Genomic DNA, 17,681 nt, shown 5'->3' with positions numbered 1-17,681 from the left:
GAAGGCCCCTTAGCCAAGGATCCCGCCTTCTAACACTGCCACCCCACCTCCCTGCCCACTGGCACCACACACATCGTGCTGGCTCTTTACCCCCTGTGTTCTCCAGCAAGGAAATGCAAGGGAATGGCCGAAGGAAGGCAGAGGGTCGGGGTTCCTGCAAGGATCCACATCTGGCAGTCTCTTCACAGGGAGAGCTGGGGCTCTCCTCAGCACACACCCTTCTGGCTGGGCCTCGCTCTTTCCAGAGGAAGGACAGGGAGGAACAGCCCAGGAAAGTAGCTTTAAGAACTAGGTATCGGCCAGCGGGCGAGGGGAGGGAGTCAAGAGCCCTGGGTTTGGGCCCTTGTGGGTGCAGATGGTCCCACAGCCCCTTGCCCGTCTAGACATGAGGCTAGGCCTCGGGCAACACAGTGTCCACAGGGAAGGGTGCAGAGTCACTAGCCCTGCCCCGCCATCTGTTCTCGATCAGTGTGGACGGCCCAAGCCTCTCCAAAGCCCGGAAGCAGTTCACGAGAAAGTGTTCTGGGAGAGGCGGAGCACCTGGAAATCTCCCAGAAGCCTCCTCCACAAGTTCAAATTGGCTTCCCCCTCTAAGGCAGACGCATCAGTGACACCTGGTGGCTGGTACAGGTCACAGCCGGCTCCCGTCTTCCCCCTCGCCTCTCTCTGGGGTGGTTTCACCAAGTCAAGGAGCCGGCCTCAGGTTCCAACTTGAAGAGCCAGGGGGGAAGTGCACAGTCTCCCTCTCCTCTGGGATGCAAAGGGCGCGAAGGTACAGAGGCCTTGAGGCCAGGGGCTGATTCCTATCGTGGGTGAGCACAAGTGGGAACCTTCAGGAACGCAGGTGAGGATATGGCTCGTTCCTGTTTGCTATCTGACCTTGCCGGCCCCTTCTGCCCTCAGTCCCCACATCTGCGCGCCGAGGCCTCTCCAGCATTCATGCTCTAGTCTGCAGCTCCACTCTTTAAACCATGCTCTAATTATCTAACATTATCCCTTTCCCTTGCAGTAATTTATTCCCTACCTGGACTGTCTCTCCCCTCACACTTCCCCACCCTCCCTGCGGGGGCCAAGTGAGGGGCTTGACCGGCCTCCAAGCAGAGCCTGGACCCCACAGGACCTGCTCCCATCCCCTGTCCCTTCCGCCCTCCAGGGGACGCGGCCCCTCTACAGCTCCCTAGTGTATATGTTGGTGGAGGTGAATGTTCTAGAAATAAGCAAGACACCGTGCCCACCCAGTTCCAGAGATGTTTCAGAAATTGGATCAAGCCGGGTCCTTAACTTCAAGAAATTCCCACTGTACTTGATCTCGTCTTTCTCTCTTGCTCATTTACGGAAAACGGGGCCCATTTCATCATAGCCTCCCCCCACCGTGCCCCCCACCCCTGCTGTGCTCCCATGTAACTGCCTCATTCTTCCTAGCTGCAGCTGGTTTCTCCAAGGCTCCTGCTTAAAGTCAGTATATCACTGTGGCTATAAGCAAGCTCGTGCTAAGCCTGGATAAGCCCCCCTTCTGCACCTTCACACCTTGCAAACCTCAGCCCCTCACATGGGGCCCTCAGGGGGAGCACAGCTCCTGTGGTTCCCCTGAGGGCAGGGGTCCTTTCTGGTCCCACAAACCTAAACTGTTTCGCTCCAGCAGCAACACAATCGGCATCATCCCATCGGCCCGTCTAGATTAAGTCTGTTTCCTCCGTTGCTCCCTGCAGCTGTAAGCCAGAAGGGATTTCCCTAGGATTTGAGGAAGCCCCTCCTCCACACACAAGTTCATTCTTTCGGTGCCATTGACATCTACGCGTCCAGGTGTGTAAGTAGGTGTGTAGGTTAACTCTACATAGATCTGTTCTTTCTCCAAAACCATGTTAACTTTGTGAAACAACTTCTACATCCCAACACGCTTCACAGCAGAGGAAATAAAGTGATATGAAAAATATCCTGCTTGAACTTGACAGTGTGAACACGTCAAGAGCGCCTTGGAGCTATCTTGCCACCCTTCTCCTCCCACCGCCCACCTCTTACCTGCTCTAAGGAGAGGATGGGTGGAGAAAGGATCTGATTCCTAAGAAACTCTGAGAAAACCATTCCAACGCCTTCTCTCGGCAAATTTCTCCCAAACTCACAACGGTCAGAAAACACTATTCCTAAAGTCAGATCGGCAATCTGAGAGTTACATTTGAAGCCCAAAGGCTTGGATTCCTTCAACCCGCAGATATCAAATTGTTGGGGGTCTCCCACAGGCTCATTACTGAGCCAGATACCGAAAGACACAAAACAGGCACCGTTCCCGACCAAGGAAAACTTCCGGTTTAGTTGCGGAGATGTAGTTAACAAACACGGAAGAGTGGCAAAGCTATATCAAGGGCCGAGAAGAGAGATTCTACAGGCCACGCAGAAGGGCAAGAACCGGGTGCCCAGAAATCTGCCTTCAGATAGAAGGTCGATTTCAGAAGTGGGTTCGGGATCCTCCCGGCCTACACCATTTTCTTTAGGCCGAAAACTGCCAGATACTGCCTCACCCCTTAATACCTGCTTTAGTTCAGTGGACATCGACTATGTGCAAGGTTCCCAGCTCAGAATTAAGGGTAGGCCATATCCTTGTCCATGCCCTTGAGGAATTCTTAGCTTGGTAAAGGGGAAAATCCTTGGAGTAATTCCATGTCCTAAGTGTTCGTAGCAAGGCAGAGTACAAAGAGCTTGGTGGGGAGGGCCCCTACCCCTGTGGAGGGACGCCAGAAGGACTCCTGTCTTTTGAGCTGGATCTTAAGGGATGAATCAGATTTTGCGTGGTGGGGGAAAGGCCGGGGGGAATCACATAACCAGGAGAGAAAAGCCAAAAGGTAAGAAGGCATGGAGTATATAAAACCTACAGTGTGTGTGTGTGTGTGTGTGTGTGCACGCCCGAGAAAGGAAGAGGAATGTGTTTAGGGTCACAGAGTGGCCTGCCTCAGCAGGGAATATATACACGTTGTCCAAAAAAGCAGGAGGGTTCCTGAAATTTCCACCCCCGCCCATGCAAGGGGCAGCAACGGGGTCAACTGGCCAGACTCCTGTCCCCACTGCCTGCCACCTCCTTTCCATCAGCATGCCTTGTGCTTCTCCTAATGAGACATGGGGATTAGAAGGGCCTCTGCACCGCCCTCCCCGTGTGCCACAACCGCATGATGGTGAGCGGGCTCCCACAGATCACACACATGCACGGAAACTAGAGCGTACGGAGGGAGAGCTTGTAAGAGCGGGAGGAGAAGCTGGGACGGGGTCTAGGATGGGACTCCTGAGTCAGAAGGGGGCTCTTTGCCGGGCTGTGGGGGAGCCTGCGCATGCGCCCTAGGAGACTGGCTCAGGCTGCGGGCCTCGCCGCCTCCTCCTCCGAGTTGGCAGAGCGTGTGGGAGGAACAGTCGCGGGCCAGAGCCGTCACGGAGAAAGTGGGGAGGGAGAGTGGGAGCAGGCGGCAAGGGGAATGAATGAACATTCGCATTTGCCTTGCTTGCAGGGAATTAATGGCGTGGGATGGTGGAGAGGGTGGGCAGAGCCCAGCCTGACTGGGGTCTGGGGTGGGGGAGGGTTAGTCTCCGCCTCCAAAGCTGTGGAGAGAAAGTGGGGGAGGACAGCATGCCAAATGTGCCATCTGCTTCCTGGGCACCCTGCTGGCTCCAGGGCTATCTCTCCCTCCACCAGCAGAGCCCCCGTTGGTGACTCTCTCCAGATGGTGGGCTACCAGGGCCACAGGAACATGCGTATCTTCGGTGACCGGGTCCTCGGGCTGGGGGATGCCTCCTCCACACCAGCTGGTGCCCGGGAACATTGCAGGCCAAGCACTGGCCCTTGGGCCAGGCTCTTCGATCTGCCCCTTCACCTGGCATGCCAGGGCAGAGATGCGTCCTGCCAAGGCCATCTGTTCTGAGGGCATCGAGGCACATGATCTCAGAGCTGGGGTGGGGGATGGGGGATGAGGTGAAAAGAGGCAGGGTCATATGAACAAACGACCACTCTCTGGCCCGAGAGTCAGAAATCTAAGCCCTGGTCCTGGCTCGGTGTGACCTTGGGTAAGTCACTGCACCCAGCTAGACCTCGGTTTCTTATCTGTTGGGTAAGTGGTTTGGACTAGATGATCGGCGGGGAGCTTCACAGCCAGGTGGTCGGTGTGGTCGGTGGGAGGGAGTAGGGAGCAAGGGGCAGCAAGGAAGAACCCCCCACCCCCAGGCAAGCACGCAGGCTGGCAGAATAGGGGGGACCCCTTAGCCTGAGACACCAAGGAAAAGAGCATCTCTCCTGATACATACATCTTTGGTGGGGGGTGGGGGGAGAGGATTCTTCTCGGCCCCCTGAGGACCCCACACAACGCCTCCTGGTGTTCATGATCAGAAATTCCTTTCTAGGGTCCACCCTCAGTGGACTGAGAGAATTCCTTGTGTCCTCCTTGCCGTCATCATCGTCATCATCACTGGAGAACTTGAAGCCGGGTCTTCAAATCCTGCCCCAACCCCGTTCACCTTCTCTTTGAACTGCCTCCCTCTGGTGACTTTTGGGCAGCTACGGCCCCATGTTGGGGCTCCAGGTGGTGGGTGGTGGTGTGGTCAGAGTGCCTTAACTCAGCCTCTTTGAATCTTCGGGTTCTATCTGGAAAAAAGCAAGAAAGTCAAGCCCCATCCCTCTGAATGCTCCCCCCACCTGCTGTCTGTTCCCTTAGGGAGTCGGAACTGCCGGCCCCCTCAGAGCGGCCTGGAAAGGAGAAAAGCAGCAGACAGAGAAAGAGGAGAGAAGAGAGTGGGGGGGGGGGGGGGCGGTACATGTGGGGGTGGCAGTGGAGGAGGTAGAGAGAGAGAGAGAAATTCCCAGCCACTGAGCAAAGGAATAGGATGGGGGACCCGCTGAGCAAAGAGAAGGGGGAACAGCTGGACACCAGCAAGAAGAGAAGTCTGATTGGCCACACGCTGGCCTCAGCCAGCACCCCGCTGTCTACCCTGGCCCACTGCAAACGACCTTTCCAGCAGAGTCCCTACTTCTCCGGAGGCTGTGAGGCTCTGTTCCTTCGGAAACAGCATTGTGTGGGGTAAGGTTCAAGGTTTGAGGTGAGATTGGTATGCAAATGAGGGGCTGTGGTGCAGGCTGGGAGGGACTGGGGGGGGGGCAGGGGGACGGAGGGAGTCGCATCCTCTGGGCAAGAGAAGTTGGAAGGGGCTGCTGGGGTTCGGGGGGCAAAAGCTCTGATGAAAAAATCATTCTTGCCACTGCAGAGGGCTTACCCTGGGCCCAGCTGAAATGCATAAAGGAGACGAACGTGCTAGACATTTCTGCAGCTGCACTATCAGAAACACGCCGGCTCCCTCACACCCGCACCACACACATTCCTTGACCCGTCTGTGCCTCTGTGCAGGAACTCGCGCAGACGTTTCTGCTTACGTGCTCATCACGCACGCACGTAATCACTGGTGCACACACGCAGACATCTAGGGAACTCTCTAGATGTGTACATGCCCCCCCAGCTACATGCAAAGAACATTTTCTGTTCCTGTGATCATTTGTTTTTAAAAAGCTGTATTGAGGGGTGCCTCCGGGGAGGCTCAGTCGGTTGAGCTTCTGACTTCGACTTCGGCTCAGGTCATGATCTCACAGTTCTTGAGGTCGAGCTCACTGCTGTCAGCGGGGAGCCTGCTTCGGGTCCCCTGTCCCCCTTTCTCTCTGCTCCGCCACCACTTATGTTCTCTCTCTTTCTCTCCAAACAAGTAAACGTTTTTTTTTTTTAAAGCTGCATTTAAAAAAAAAAAAAAAAAAGCTGCATTTAGGAAGTATATTTTATAACTAACGTTCTTTTTACGTTATATGTCAGTTTTGAAAAGCATGAACTCTGAGCGTGCTAGGTGTGCCTTAGTTATTTCTGCGCCTCCAGAGAGGAGTCCAGTGCCCGGAACATAACAGACGCCCCATAAATGTTTGTTGAGCAAATGTGTGATGGATGCATAATCTTTTAAAAAGCCGCAAGGCTCCTTGATGATGAGATTTCTCTAAACCTAGCTTGGTGACTAATGATGGTACTCTGCGCATGTGGTCGTTAGAGAGGACATTTGTATAAATGCACGAGTGTATGCCTAATTAGTAGGGAGGTGTGCAGACAGGGAGCCTTGCATGAGATGAGTAAACGAGCCTTTGCCAGGTGTCTACACGTGCCTGGGTGAGCGAAACTCAGCGTGTGTGAGAGCCCACAGGCACTGAAGTTGGGTGGCGGTGGGAGGGGCTGGCAGGAGAAGCGCCCTAGACAGAGCCCCAGCCGTTAGGGGGCTTGCACACGCAATAGATGCACTGAGTGTATAACGACATGGAGTCGGCAAGTGTGGGGGTGGGAAGTGAGTCGTTCCCACAAAGCCCGAGAGAACCCTGCCTCTTAGACGGCTGCCCCTCCTCCTGCCCGTCCCCCAGGACTGGGCTCCGACGACGACGTGATTTAACCTCCTCCTCATTTCTGCTGCCACTTCCTCCCAGGGTCCCCATGAAGCTCCTGGCTTTCCTGAGCCTGCTGGCCCTGGTGCTGCTAGAAGCAGGGACAGCTTCTCCCCCAAAGGGGAGGAAGAGGAGAGACCCGACGAACGAGGAAGGAGATTCTTACGCGGTCCTGAATCTGGGGAACTACGTCCCTGACCTGGACAACTACGATGAGGTCATTGACCTGAGCGACTATGAAGGGCTCATGGACTATGGGGACCAGCTCCCCGAGGTAAGGAGCACACAGCAGACCAACTGTGTTCCCTGTAGGAACTGGGTGTCAGGGGCCTGGCCCCTCTCCAGCTGCCCACAGTGCAGGCATCTCAAGCCTCCACGTCTTTCTCCAGGAGGTGGAAATTCTTGTCCCTCCATAGGAACTTATCACGTAGATAATGCTAAGAAAGAGGACAGCAAAAGTTAAGTTTCTTTGTCGGCTTCTAGTAAACTTGACGGGATCCCCCATAGAAGTCATACATCTGTAGCCTGCCGTCACATAAGACCATAAGCCACGTCTCACTGGGTGGGAGTCAGCGATGTCTTCATATTCTCGCTAGAAAAAGAAGCTCCAAACCCCATCTGCTCTGTCTTCTAGTCTGAAGTTCTTTCTCAGCACTTCCTGGCCTTTGCAGGGGCTGATCTGAAGCCCGCACCCGTTGGCTGCATGAGCTCAGTGCTGAGCAAGAGGAAGCATGGCGGCCTGGGCGATCCAGAGACATGGATTCCAGCTCTGGACAGCTTGGCCACCAGCTGCCTCCTTGATCCCTGGTGCTCTCCTCTCTGGGCCCATTTCCTCCTCCATGTAAGGAAGATACTGGACCAGATGCTCTTTAAGAAGTTCCCTTCCTCCCTCCCCCTTTTCTCCACAGTGACTCTTTGTAAGTTTGAAATTGGTCACTGAGGTCCCCAGAGTCCAAAGCCGATAACTGGCCTACTGTGTGCTACGTGCTATGTCTCCAGGTCAAAGCGGGATCCAGCCTGGTTCCTCCAACCAGGATCGGTTCCACTCAGAGCACGGTGAATCCAAGGACACTCTCGTCCAAGCCCACCATGACCAAGCCTACTATGCTGGGCCTCCCAGGCTCCCCAAGCAGCCACGGTGAGTTCACGGTCACAGGTCTCAGTACGCATAGGTCATGGGCCATGTAGCCATGACCCAGCCCTGGGGCTACTACAGTAAAGTGCGGTTGGGGTAGGGAGGGAAGGGTCGGGAGCTAACCTTTACTGTAAGGGAGAGTTAAAAGCTAACCTTTACTGTAACCTTTACTGTAAGCTGTCCCTACTGCTTTTTGCTGGATAGGAGGCCAAAAAAAAAAAAAAGGAAAAAGAAGAAAGAAAAGCAAGAACTCCACTCTTCCTAGCAAAGCCACCCTACCTTAATTAACAGCATCACTAGGGGAGCGGGTTGAGTGGTAATTAGATTAGAGACAATTAAAAGCCTGTAGAGGAGAATAAATAACTTTGTGGCTGTCACTTGGCATGGGGGCAGATGAAGCAGTCATACTGCTTTTCGGCTCTAAATTCCCCCTTAGCAGCTCTCTTCCCCTCCCTGATGCCCTCCTGGAGACTGGGACACCGGCACATCTGACAATAAGGGGTTGGCACTCTTTGGGGATCAAACTGACGCAGAGGAGGGATGCAGTTAATTCCTGACTTGCTTGTCCCTGGTTCCTGTTCTTCTGAGATATTTGCCTTGCATGGATCTAGCGTATCCGGGCATCCGTAGGAACCCATGACCTCTCGGGGCTGTAGAACCCCGGGCTTAAAAAGACCATAAAAGGCCTCGGCTTGATCTGCCATTCAAGGCCTTGGGCTAAGGAGGGCCCTGAGGTCCTCTCTGCTCCACCCATAGTGGTCACTGCCTGCAAAGAAAAGCTGCCTCTTAATCTTGGGGCTGTGCCCCTGCTAACAGATTTCGCCCTTGAGTCGGATGAGCGGTGGTCTCCCGTAATCTCTTGTAGTGGCAAGTAACAGAAACTACCTGCACCAGTCAGTTGTATGAGCCAGCAAAGCCGTCCCAGCTTTTCAAAGCCGGTTTGGGCTTGAAGGCCTGACTTATGTCTAATGACCACTGGTCATGGCATGAGGACAGGAGAGAGCTATTTCCTGGGATGCTGACACCATAAGAACGGGAAATGAATCCTAGGCAAGCACTGTCCACTCCATCGTGGCTTCATTCTGCTTCTCGGAGCCAGACGGAACGTGTCTAACTCCTCGCCCACAAGGCAGATGGCAGGACCAGCAACCATTAGCCATTTCGCCTAGTTCTGCCTTTAGTTTATCTTCATTGTGCCTTTGGGGACCAGGGAGGAGCCCCTATGGAAAAAAGACCAATGGATGTCCTAGAAACACCCACACAGGCCCGGGAAAACCTGCATCGGATGGGGGCCTGATAAGAGAACCAGTGGGCCGAGACTGGGTGACAACTGGGTGAGGATCTGCTCCTCTTGGGTTGGGGGCTGAGGGCCGGGTCGGGGGCAGCCCACGGCACTGCCTCAGCGCGTTGCGACATTGAGTTCTAGCCGTGGCTCAGACACTCCCTGGGTCAAGGGCCACTGGTCGGGGAAGCTGAAGGCAGTCTGAGAAGGCTCTCCCTGTGTTCTGCCTTGCAGCTGAGCCAGGCCTGCCTACCTGTCTGGTATGCGTGTGCCTTGGTTCCTCCGTGTACTGTGACGATACTGACCTGGAGAGCATCCCGCCTCTCCCCAAGACAACCACTTACCTGTACGCCCGCTTCAACCGCATCAGCCGGATCCGAGCTGGAGACTTCAAAGGGCTGAGTATGTAATGCTCTGGCACAGGAGGAGGGCAGGACTGGCGGAGGGAAGCCCACGGGCCCTCCACCTGGGCACCAGCCACACGAGCTGTCACACAGCGTCCCACCTGTGTTAGCCTTTCCCTGTTAGTTTTCAGTCTCCCCAGCTACCAAATGGAAATAGCCCCAAGTCTCCCTGATTCCTTTCCTTGAAGATGTTGGATAACAGAAGTGACCCGCCCACCTTTGTTCTCCCCAAAGCTCTGGAAAGCGGGGAAGGGGAAGATAGGATCAGGCCTCCATTTTCAGGATTCCCAGCCACTACAGCTCTGTGCCCTCCTGGCCTCTGGACAAGACCAGGCTACGTCGACTCTCCACAGCACTGACGCCATTTATCCATTTTTTGTTTGCCGTGTTTTCCTTGTGCCTTATACCTATTCCTATTCCTATTCCTAACATTCCTAAGGCATGTTATTCCTATGCCTTATACCCTGCCTCATATAGGAAACCTGGGCTCAAATCCAGATGCTACCACTAAATCCCATAGCCTTCTGGGCCATGGCGTCCTTTCACGTCAACTAATGGTGAAGAGTGGGGGTGGGATGGGTCTAAGGATTGGTGGGCCTATTGGGTCTTGCCCTACAAAGGTTTCTACCAAACCCATATCCATGGGCCGCCACCACACAGGACAGAACTCCATGAGAAAGTATGGCCGAATCTGAGGGCTTTCCCAGGAGGCCCTGGTTTATCACGTCATTTCTTCTGGCTTGGACCTCACACGGGTGGAGAACTGGCTGGCATTGCCTATCTTTAAAAGGATGGGGCAGGGTACAGGTAGGTCCAGCAAGGGCCAGGAAGGATAGCGCGTCTCGTGACTTTCTGTATTCTCCCCCATACCCCATAGCAAAACTGAAGAAGATCGACCTTTCCAGCAATTCCATCTCCTCCATTGATGATGATGCCCTCCGCCTGCTGCCTGCCCTGCGGGACCTGATCCTCCCAGAGAACCAGCTGGCGGCTCTGCCCGTGCTGCCCGCTGGCATAGAGGTCCTGGACGTCCGCCTGAACCGGCTCCAGAGCTCCGGAATACAGCCCGAAGCCTTCAGGGTGAGCCAGGGCCTAAAGTCCTCCATTTACCACTTGCCACGCATGCCCACAACCACACACACACACACACACACACACACACACACAACCTTGCCCTCGTGGGATGTCCCTGCTCCAACACTATCCTGGGTATGAAAATCAAACCCCATTTTCTTCACCTGTTCCCATTTATTAAACTTTTTTTTTTTTTTTGGTTTCAAGAAACTGATTCTGACTCCAGAAGAGGGTGTCTTACGACACGCCATCCCACGAACTTCCAGGAAAAGGAAATGCAGGCCTCATGGGCTTGTTACTGGAAATGGGGGAGGGGGGTTGGCACCAGAAATGAGAGTCAGCAGCTCTCCCTCCGCCTCTTCCGGCACATGGCCTCTCGGCACGTCTGTCCCATTCACCTCTCGGCACCCGCAGCACCTACGCCCCTAAAACCTAGGCTGTGCTGTGACTTGCGATCGTGCTGGCTCCAACCCTAACCCTACCTAAAGTTTGGAAAAAAGTGGGCTTTGGAAAAAAGCCCACTACTAACTGATTTTCTCTGACCGAGTGCTTGCGAGAGCATCCATCCATCTGATGGATCTCTGGCTGGCCACTCGTGCCGGGAAGGGCTAAACCCGAGGCACAAACGTGGCCCCTGCGACTGCCCCCTCAACGGGGCTCTGAGAGCTCCAGGAGTGGTGCCAGGGAGGCCGCGAGGAGGGGCTCACGCCCAGCTCTGCCACACGCACCCGCTCAGCCTGCCTCACATGTGCTTGCAGCTCTCACTCTGCCACTCCAGACGTTTCCAGAATATTCTCTTCACAGCCACTCCAGGACCAGATTTGGAGACTTCTCATTTGGGAAAAGTTGAGGCTGAACTGGGATGGCCCCTTGTCCTCCCTTCCACCCCGTCCGCGCCCCCCTCCCCCGCCTACCCCTCGCTGCTCCTCATTACCAGCTCCGGCAGCCTCCCCCAGCTGCCAGACCTCAATGACAGCAGCTCTCCTGCTGCGCCCGGTGAGAGTTAGTGCCTGTGAGCTCCCGAGAGACTGGGCATCCCGTGCAGCACCCAGGCCCGAGCCTGACACGTGGCTGAGGCTGAGGAGGCCCTCAGTGAACACTGGGGCCCCGCTGGGCGCCTGTCACTGCCAGGTCCCACGACCCCTGCCAGCCTCCCATGCCCTCTGCCTCCTCCCCAGGGGCTAGAGAAGCTGCAGTTCCTCTACCTGGCTGACAACTTGCTGGACTCCATCCCCGGGCCCCTGCCCCCCAGCCTGCGATCACTGCACCTGCAGGTAAGCAGCCTCCCCAAGACCAAGAGCATTGCAGAGAGCCCAGGGGCATCCTGAGAATGCGGTGGGGTCTCCTTCCCAGGGAGCTTACTGGAGGCTTGGAGCCGAGGTCTTGCCCAGGCCATCGCCCACAGCCTCGGCGCGACGGCCTTCCTTTCCTTCCGAAGATGCTTCCTGTCCCTCAGCATCCTTCACCCCACCTCACCGGCGGCTGGTTCCTTCCTCTGTCTCCTCCTCCTCCTCCTCCCTCTCTGCTCTCCATATCCATCCTCCACGCGCCTTCCCTCCTCACCCCTTGCTGCGTGGCCTCGGCCTCATGTGCCTCGGTTTCTCCACTCCCAAGAGGGGAGCTGGTGGGGAGAGCGGATTGATCCGTGCCTTCGGCGCTGCCTGGGGGCAGACTCTCCAGGGGGAGGTTTGGCAGCTGTCAATGTGTTCTTTCCAGAATAACATGATAGAGACCATGCAGAAAGACGCCTTCTGTGACACTGAGGAGCACAAACACAGCCGGAGGCGGCTGGAAGACATCCGCCTAGACGGCAATCCCATCAACCTGGGCTTCTTCCCCAGCGCCTACTTCTGCCTGCCTCGCCTCCCCACCGGCCGCTGCTGCTAGCTCACCGCTCCCCGTGCGGCGGGAAGGGTGCGGGCCTCGCCTCCACGCGGTGGTCTGTCATCCAGGCCGGAATCGGCCCCCTGATCCAGTTGCAAAACTCACCCCCGCCCCCTGCCCCCACGGGCTGCACACGCGCACGCACACACACGCACACACACACACACATGCACGCACACATAGATACACAGACACACATACAACAGATACACAGACACACACACACACACACATACACACAGACATATAGACGTGCACGTGGAAACATAGACATACACACAGACACACGTACACACACGCGGGCACACGCACACAGACACGCACGCAGACACACACGCGAAAGCGTCCCGCAGTAGCCAAATTTGCATTTTCTCATTCTCTTTCCTTAGCACCTTATGGCTCCTGACTCAGAAAATAGCAGCGTCTGGAGCAAAGCTCACTCCCATATTCGCCATCCGTCCTACCCACACAGAATGCCGGGAAGTCATGTACGAAGAAGAGGAGGAGGAGGAGAAAAAGAAGGGGGAAGTGGGAGAAGCAATGGCATGCGGGAGCCAGCTCTTACTACGAGGCTTACAGAACCAATTATTACACTTCCCAGACTTTTGTAAGCCAGTGGCTGAACAGGGCTTTTATTCAGGATTACATTACCAGCTCGCATTTAGATATATGATGTTGAAAGCACATGTAATAAATACTCAAACTCATGACTTCCCAATTATTTTACTAGTAACCAATAAGTTCTTGGACTTACTCGCATCCGTGATGTAGTATACAGTGACGGGCCCCTTAGTGCTTGTTTTTCCCGACAACACTTTCAAGTGACATCACATTGGTAGTTTGAAATCGGCCATGGTGAGAGAAGTTCTACCATGGAAATCAGTCAATGCTACACATCGGGATTCTCTGAGAGAGAGAGAGATGGTTGTTAAACATTTGCCAGCTCACCACTGAGGACAGAATAGTTATTTCACCCACCAGGGTAGGGTGGGGTTTCTATGAGGCTTTATATTCTTGCTCTTCCTAGGCCAAGGGCTTCCTGTTAGATTTGGAGGGAGACATTCATAAGGATGGAGACTAGGGGCGCCTGGGTGGCTCAGTCGGTGGAGCGTCCGACGTCGGCTCGGGTCATGATCTCGCGGTTCGTGAGTTCGAGCCCCGCGTCGGGCTCTGTGCTGGCGGCTCAGAACCTGGAGCCTCTTTGGATTCTGTGTCTCCCTCTCTCTCTGCCCCTCCCCTCCTCATGCTCTGTCTCTCTCTGTCTCAAAAATGAATAAAACATTAAAAAAAATTTTTAATAAAAAAAAATAAGGACGGAGACTGACAAGAATCTTCACCCGGAGGCACACTGAGGACCCTCTGAGCCCGGCTCAGCCCGGGCGGTTCAATCCTTCCCGTGCTCGCTTCCGTGTTTAACCACCAGAGGGCAGCCTTGCGCAAGGATAAATAAATAAATAACTAGCAATTACACACCTGCAGCCTTGGGTTCTGGGCGAGGTCTGCTGTGATGGGAGATGGGAAGAAGGCCAACTATGATCTAGCTGACTTGTTCCTTGAATTATGAAGACAGGAGAGATGTCGCCCTTCTCCTTATAAGGAGATGTTGGGCAAGAGGGACGTAATAGATGGGCGCTTGGCAGCAGGGGTTGACTGAAGGATAAAAGGGGGTCGAGGCAGGCAATTGACTCCCTCATCCAGCAAGGATTTTATCGAGCACCTACCTGCCCGGTGCCAGGCACTGTGTTACATGCTGGTGATCTGATGATGTGCAACAGACGTACTCCTTTACCTCCTGGAGCTTAGAGTCTGGCACCGAAGATACAGGCTAAACGGTCACACAGCCACACTATGCAACTCCTGACACACGTGATAAGAGGATTCTGCAGAATGTTATGAGAGCTTACAGGAGGGAGACCCAGTCTGAGGCCCGAAAACCTTTAAGAAACAACATCTAAGCTGAAACTAGACCAAGGGGCGGGGGTTAGCCGGGCACTCAGTTGCCACGGCAATCACTCGAGGTGGCGGTGGGGGGACGGTCCCCGAGTCCGGCTGGGCAGGTATGTGTCTGTGGCCTACGTGGAAGGGAACCCGCTCAAAGTTCTCCAAGTTCTTTGGGTCCTCAGGACAGTCCCGTACACAGACAAGTCAGGGGTTATTAGTCACATTCTTCAGATGAAGAAATCAAGAACTCCAGAAGATAAAGTGCTTAACTGGAGCTCACGTGGCTAGCTGAGGCCTGAACCGAGACTCGATACATTTCACGGGCTGCAAATGGAGCTGGAAGTTGTTTTTTTTTTTTTTAACGTATACTTTTTATTGTATTTTTGACAGAGAGAGAGAGACAGAGCACGAGTGGGGGAAGGGGCAGAGAGAGAGAGAGGGGGAGACACAGAGTCCAAAGCAGGCTCCAGGCTCAGAGCTGTCAGCCCAGAGCCCGACGCGGGGCTCGAACTCGTGAACCACGAGATCACGGCCCGAGCCGAAGTCGGAGGCTTAACGGGCAGAGCCACCCAGGTGCCCCTTGGAGTGGGAAGTCTTAAAGGCGAGAGGGTGCCCTCGTGCTTCCTGTGCTGCTGGCTCCCACTCTCCTAGAGATCCAGGGATTCCGGCACAACTGAGGCTGGGAAAACAGCCAATCGCTCCCTGCCTTTCAAAACGGTAGAGAACAGCGGCATTTCAGAACAGTGAAGTCTGGCTCTTCCTCTTCCGTCTTCTCAGGAGCTCGTTACAGTGGGAGGGCTCTCTCTCTCTCATCCATCAGTTCTATCCTCTTCCATGTCCTTCTCTGTTTGGTTACAACAAGGCCCAGGCATACCACACCTGAAAGCTTCAAGACCCCAACTGCAAGAAACCCTGTGTGGGAAAAAAAAAAAAAAAAAAAAAAAAACACCAAAAAAAAAAAAAACAAAAAAAACCAAAGAGAACTTTCCAGAACTGGGGCCCCTCTGTGCTAGAAGCCACATCATACCCACATGCCCCAAGGTTAATCTGTGCTGAGTACAGAAAGTCATCTGACCCCCGCTCTGTGGCAGAGAAGGGGCCCAGTAGTCCCCGCGCTCCGGAATTGGCCAGATGCTGTAATAGAAGCTATTAGGCACATCACTGAACCCCAGCAACAACCCTAGAGAGTAGGGATGTTTAGGGATGTTTATCTCCACACTGGGGACAGGGCAACAGGCGGTGGCCCAAATGAACAGAGCAGCACGTGGCAGGGCCGGGATTCAAAACCGCGTCCCTCCCGACACGGGGTCCCAAGTCCCGCTCTTGTACCTCCCTTGGGTGCAGGCACCTCTCTCCGGGCCAAAGGAGGCGGTGGCTCCCGAGGGTTTCTTTCCTGAGGCTGTGTTACTACCCTGGGCAGGAAGGATCTCCCCAGGGACCTGCTGCCTGTGCAGCTGTCCCCCAGCTCATCTCCCATTTTGGGCAAGGGAAGCCCAAGGAATAGGAAGAATGCCCTTGTTGGCCGCCCCCCTGAAGAAATTCTAAACGGTGCATCTGTCCCCAGGCCTCTCTGGAATCCGGAGAGGGGATGGGCAGGGAGAGAAATCCAAGCCAGCTCCCAGCAGCTGCTACATCTTAACAAGAAGGAGCTGGGGCTCTGGCTTCTCCGGGACCCACAGGCGTTAGGGTCAGGCTTCCATCAGGGGAGCAGAGAGCACCTCTTTATGCAGAGTGAGGCCGAGGCACGTTGACTGCCGGACCGACTGCTGATGAGCAGTCCGAGGTTGGCTTCCAATCCACGTCTTCCAAGAGCAGGACTTCCCAAGCCTCACTCATCCGGGTCGTTAGTGGCCATCGGCACCGGTGCTCAACCTTGGCCACCTTGGTGAGGGCCCTTGCTCTCGGGTGGCTCCTCGGTGGCCATCCAGCCAGCGCTGTAGGAAGAAGCCCCGCCCCCCCACCCCACAGTCTTCAGACTTCTGTCCTGCCCTGTCCTGTGAGGAGGCGGGGGGGGGGGGGGGGGGGGGGCAGGCAGGGAACCCCAGCAGTGGGAGTTTGCCGTGACCGCCCCTCCACTTGCCCGCCCTCAGATCCGCGGCAAGGTCAGGGCCAGAGGGGACTGGTGGGGACCGGAGGGCGCCAGGAAGGGCTTCCTCCCCTGACCCCGCCTGGACTTGCTTCCTCCTGCCTTTTCCTTTAGTCCCCTCTGGGAATCATAATCTCTTATGCTTCCGCTGTGAATTTGCACTCTACGGAGCTCTTTCATATATGGGATCTCATTTACAGTCCCACCAACTCTGTGAGAAAGGTATTATTATCCCTGGTTTCCAGATAGAATAGGGGAGGCTGAGTGATTTAAGAGAAAGATGACTCAACATATAGAAAAAACAAGACCAGGGGCGCCTGGCCGGCTCAGACCAAAGAGCACGCGACTGTTAATCTCGGGGTCGCGAGTTCGAGCGCCACGGAGGGTGCAGAGATTACTTAACTAAATAACTTGAAAAAAGAGAAGGAAAAGGAAAAGCAAGACTGAGGGTGAGGAGGAAGGATCGCCATCATTTCTTGGGAATCCCGGTAGGAGAAACGCGAAATCTCATCCCCGGCTGCAGGAGAGCAGGATTGGTCCCCTCGCTCAGCAGCCCCCAAGGGCTCCTTGAAAAGCAGGAACTGGGAGAGCATCACCCAGGCTGAAACCATGGGAGTCGCTCACAGAGCCTGAGTTCTGAGCCCGCCTCAAGGCAGTCCGGCCGGAATCCTGATGTAGCACACGAGGTAAGGGGGTGGCGGTGGCTTCTGAGGATCTGAGCTCAGGGAAGCCCTAAGGCTCAAGGACACACTGCCCCCCCATCTCTGCCCCCACCCCGCAGGCGCGTGGGCGGCCCAGCACCCACACGCCCGTGTCTGCGTGTCTGCGCCCTTGTTGCTTCTGGCCAGAAGGAGGGAGGCAGACAGACGGGAGGTGGACCGGGCTGTGCCCCGCCCCCTCGGCCGTCTGGAACTCTCTCATCCTCTCCTTCCTCCGTCCGCCCCTCCCCTCTCCCCACGCTCCACGCCAGCCCAGGTTTGCCCCTCCTCTCTCTCAAGGTTGTCTCTCCAGCTGGCCCAGCTGTACCTTCTCCAGCAGCCACTGTCTCCCTCCCTCCCTCCCTCCGTTGCTGCCAGCCTGAACCAGGGTCTCCCTATGCAGGGAGGACGTGGCTTTCCCCCCCACCCCTCCCGTGTCTCCCTCCTCTTCCAGGGGTGACACAGCCGCCAAGGGACCACCTTCTTCCTGCTGCACTAAAATAAACTCTCCAAACTCAGGCCTCCTTGTCTTTAGACCACCCTGTGCACCCCTCCCCGACTTGGCCAACCCTGCGGCCCTGGTCACCCATGAACACCTCCCGCCCGCCCCCCCCTCAAACACCCCCCTAAGCATGCACCCAGAACACTCTCCCCCTCCTCTCCTCCCCCTGCAAGCCCTCTGTCTCCTTTCCCTTTGTCCCCTTCTGTGCCCCAGGCACCAGAGCAAATAGCTTCTAGTGT

The 17,681-nt window shown here is 55.4% G+C and overlaps 1 protein-coding gene across 3 annotated transcripts; it reads left to right on the top strand.

Annotated features, from left to right (window-relative positions):
* The first annotated feature begins 4,818 nt into the window (after positions 1-4,818).
* OPTC (opticin) lies at positions 4,819-12,922 on the top strand. Of its 3 annotated transcripts, XM_086693662.1 has the most exons (8): positions 4,820-5,051; positions 6,479-6,710; positions 7,436-7,574; positions 9,088-9,255; positions 10,135-10,337; positions 11,510-11,605; positions 12,048-12,245; positions 12,605-12,706. In XM_086693662.1, the coding sequence occupies exons 1-7, from the start codon at positions 4,858-4,860 to the stop codon at positions 12,216-12,218; spliced, it is 1,203 nt and encodes a 400-aa protein (XP_086549788.1). In that variant the 5' UTR covers positions 4,820-4,857; the 3' UTR covers positions 12,219-12,245; positions 12,605-12,706. The 3 variants fall into 3 exon arrangements, with proteins under 3 accessions (XP_086549789.1, XP_086549788.1, XP_025776984.2); XM_025921199.2 differs by having other exon boundaries at positions 4,821-5,051; positions 12,048-12,722; XM_086693663.1 differs by lacking the exons at positions 11,510-11,605; positions 12,048-12,245 and having other exon boundaries at positions 4,819-5,051; positions 12,605-12,922.
* The last annotated feature ends 4,759 nt before the right edge of the window (positions 12,923-17,681 follow it).

This window comes from Puma concolor, chromosome E4 (genome assembly GCF_028749965.1).
Source record: "Puma concolor isolate L17-30 chromosome E4, mPumCon1.1.hap2, whole genome shotgun sequence".
Classification (NCBI taxonomy): Eukaryota; Metazoa; Chordata; class Mammalia; order Carnivora; family Felidae; genus Puma; species Puma concolor.
This window is presented reverse-complemented; position numbering and strand designations above follow the sequence as displayed.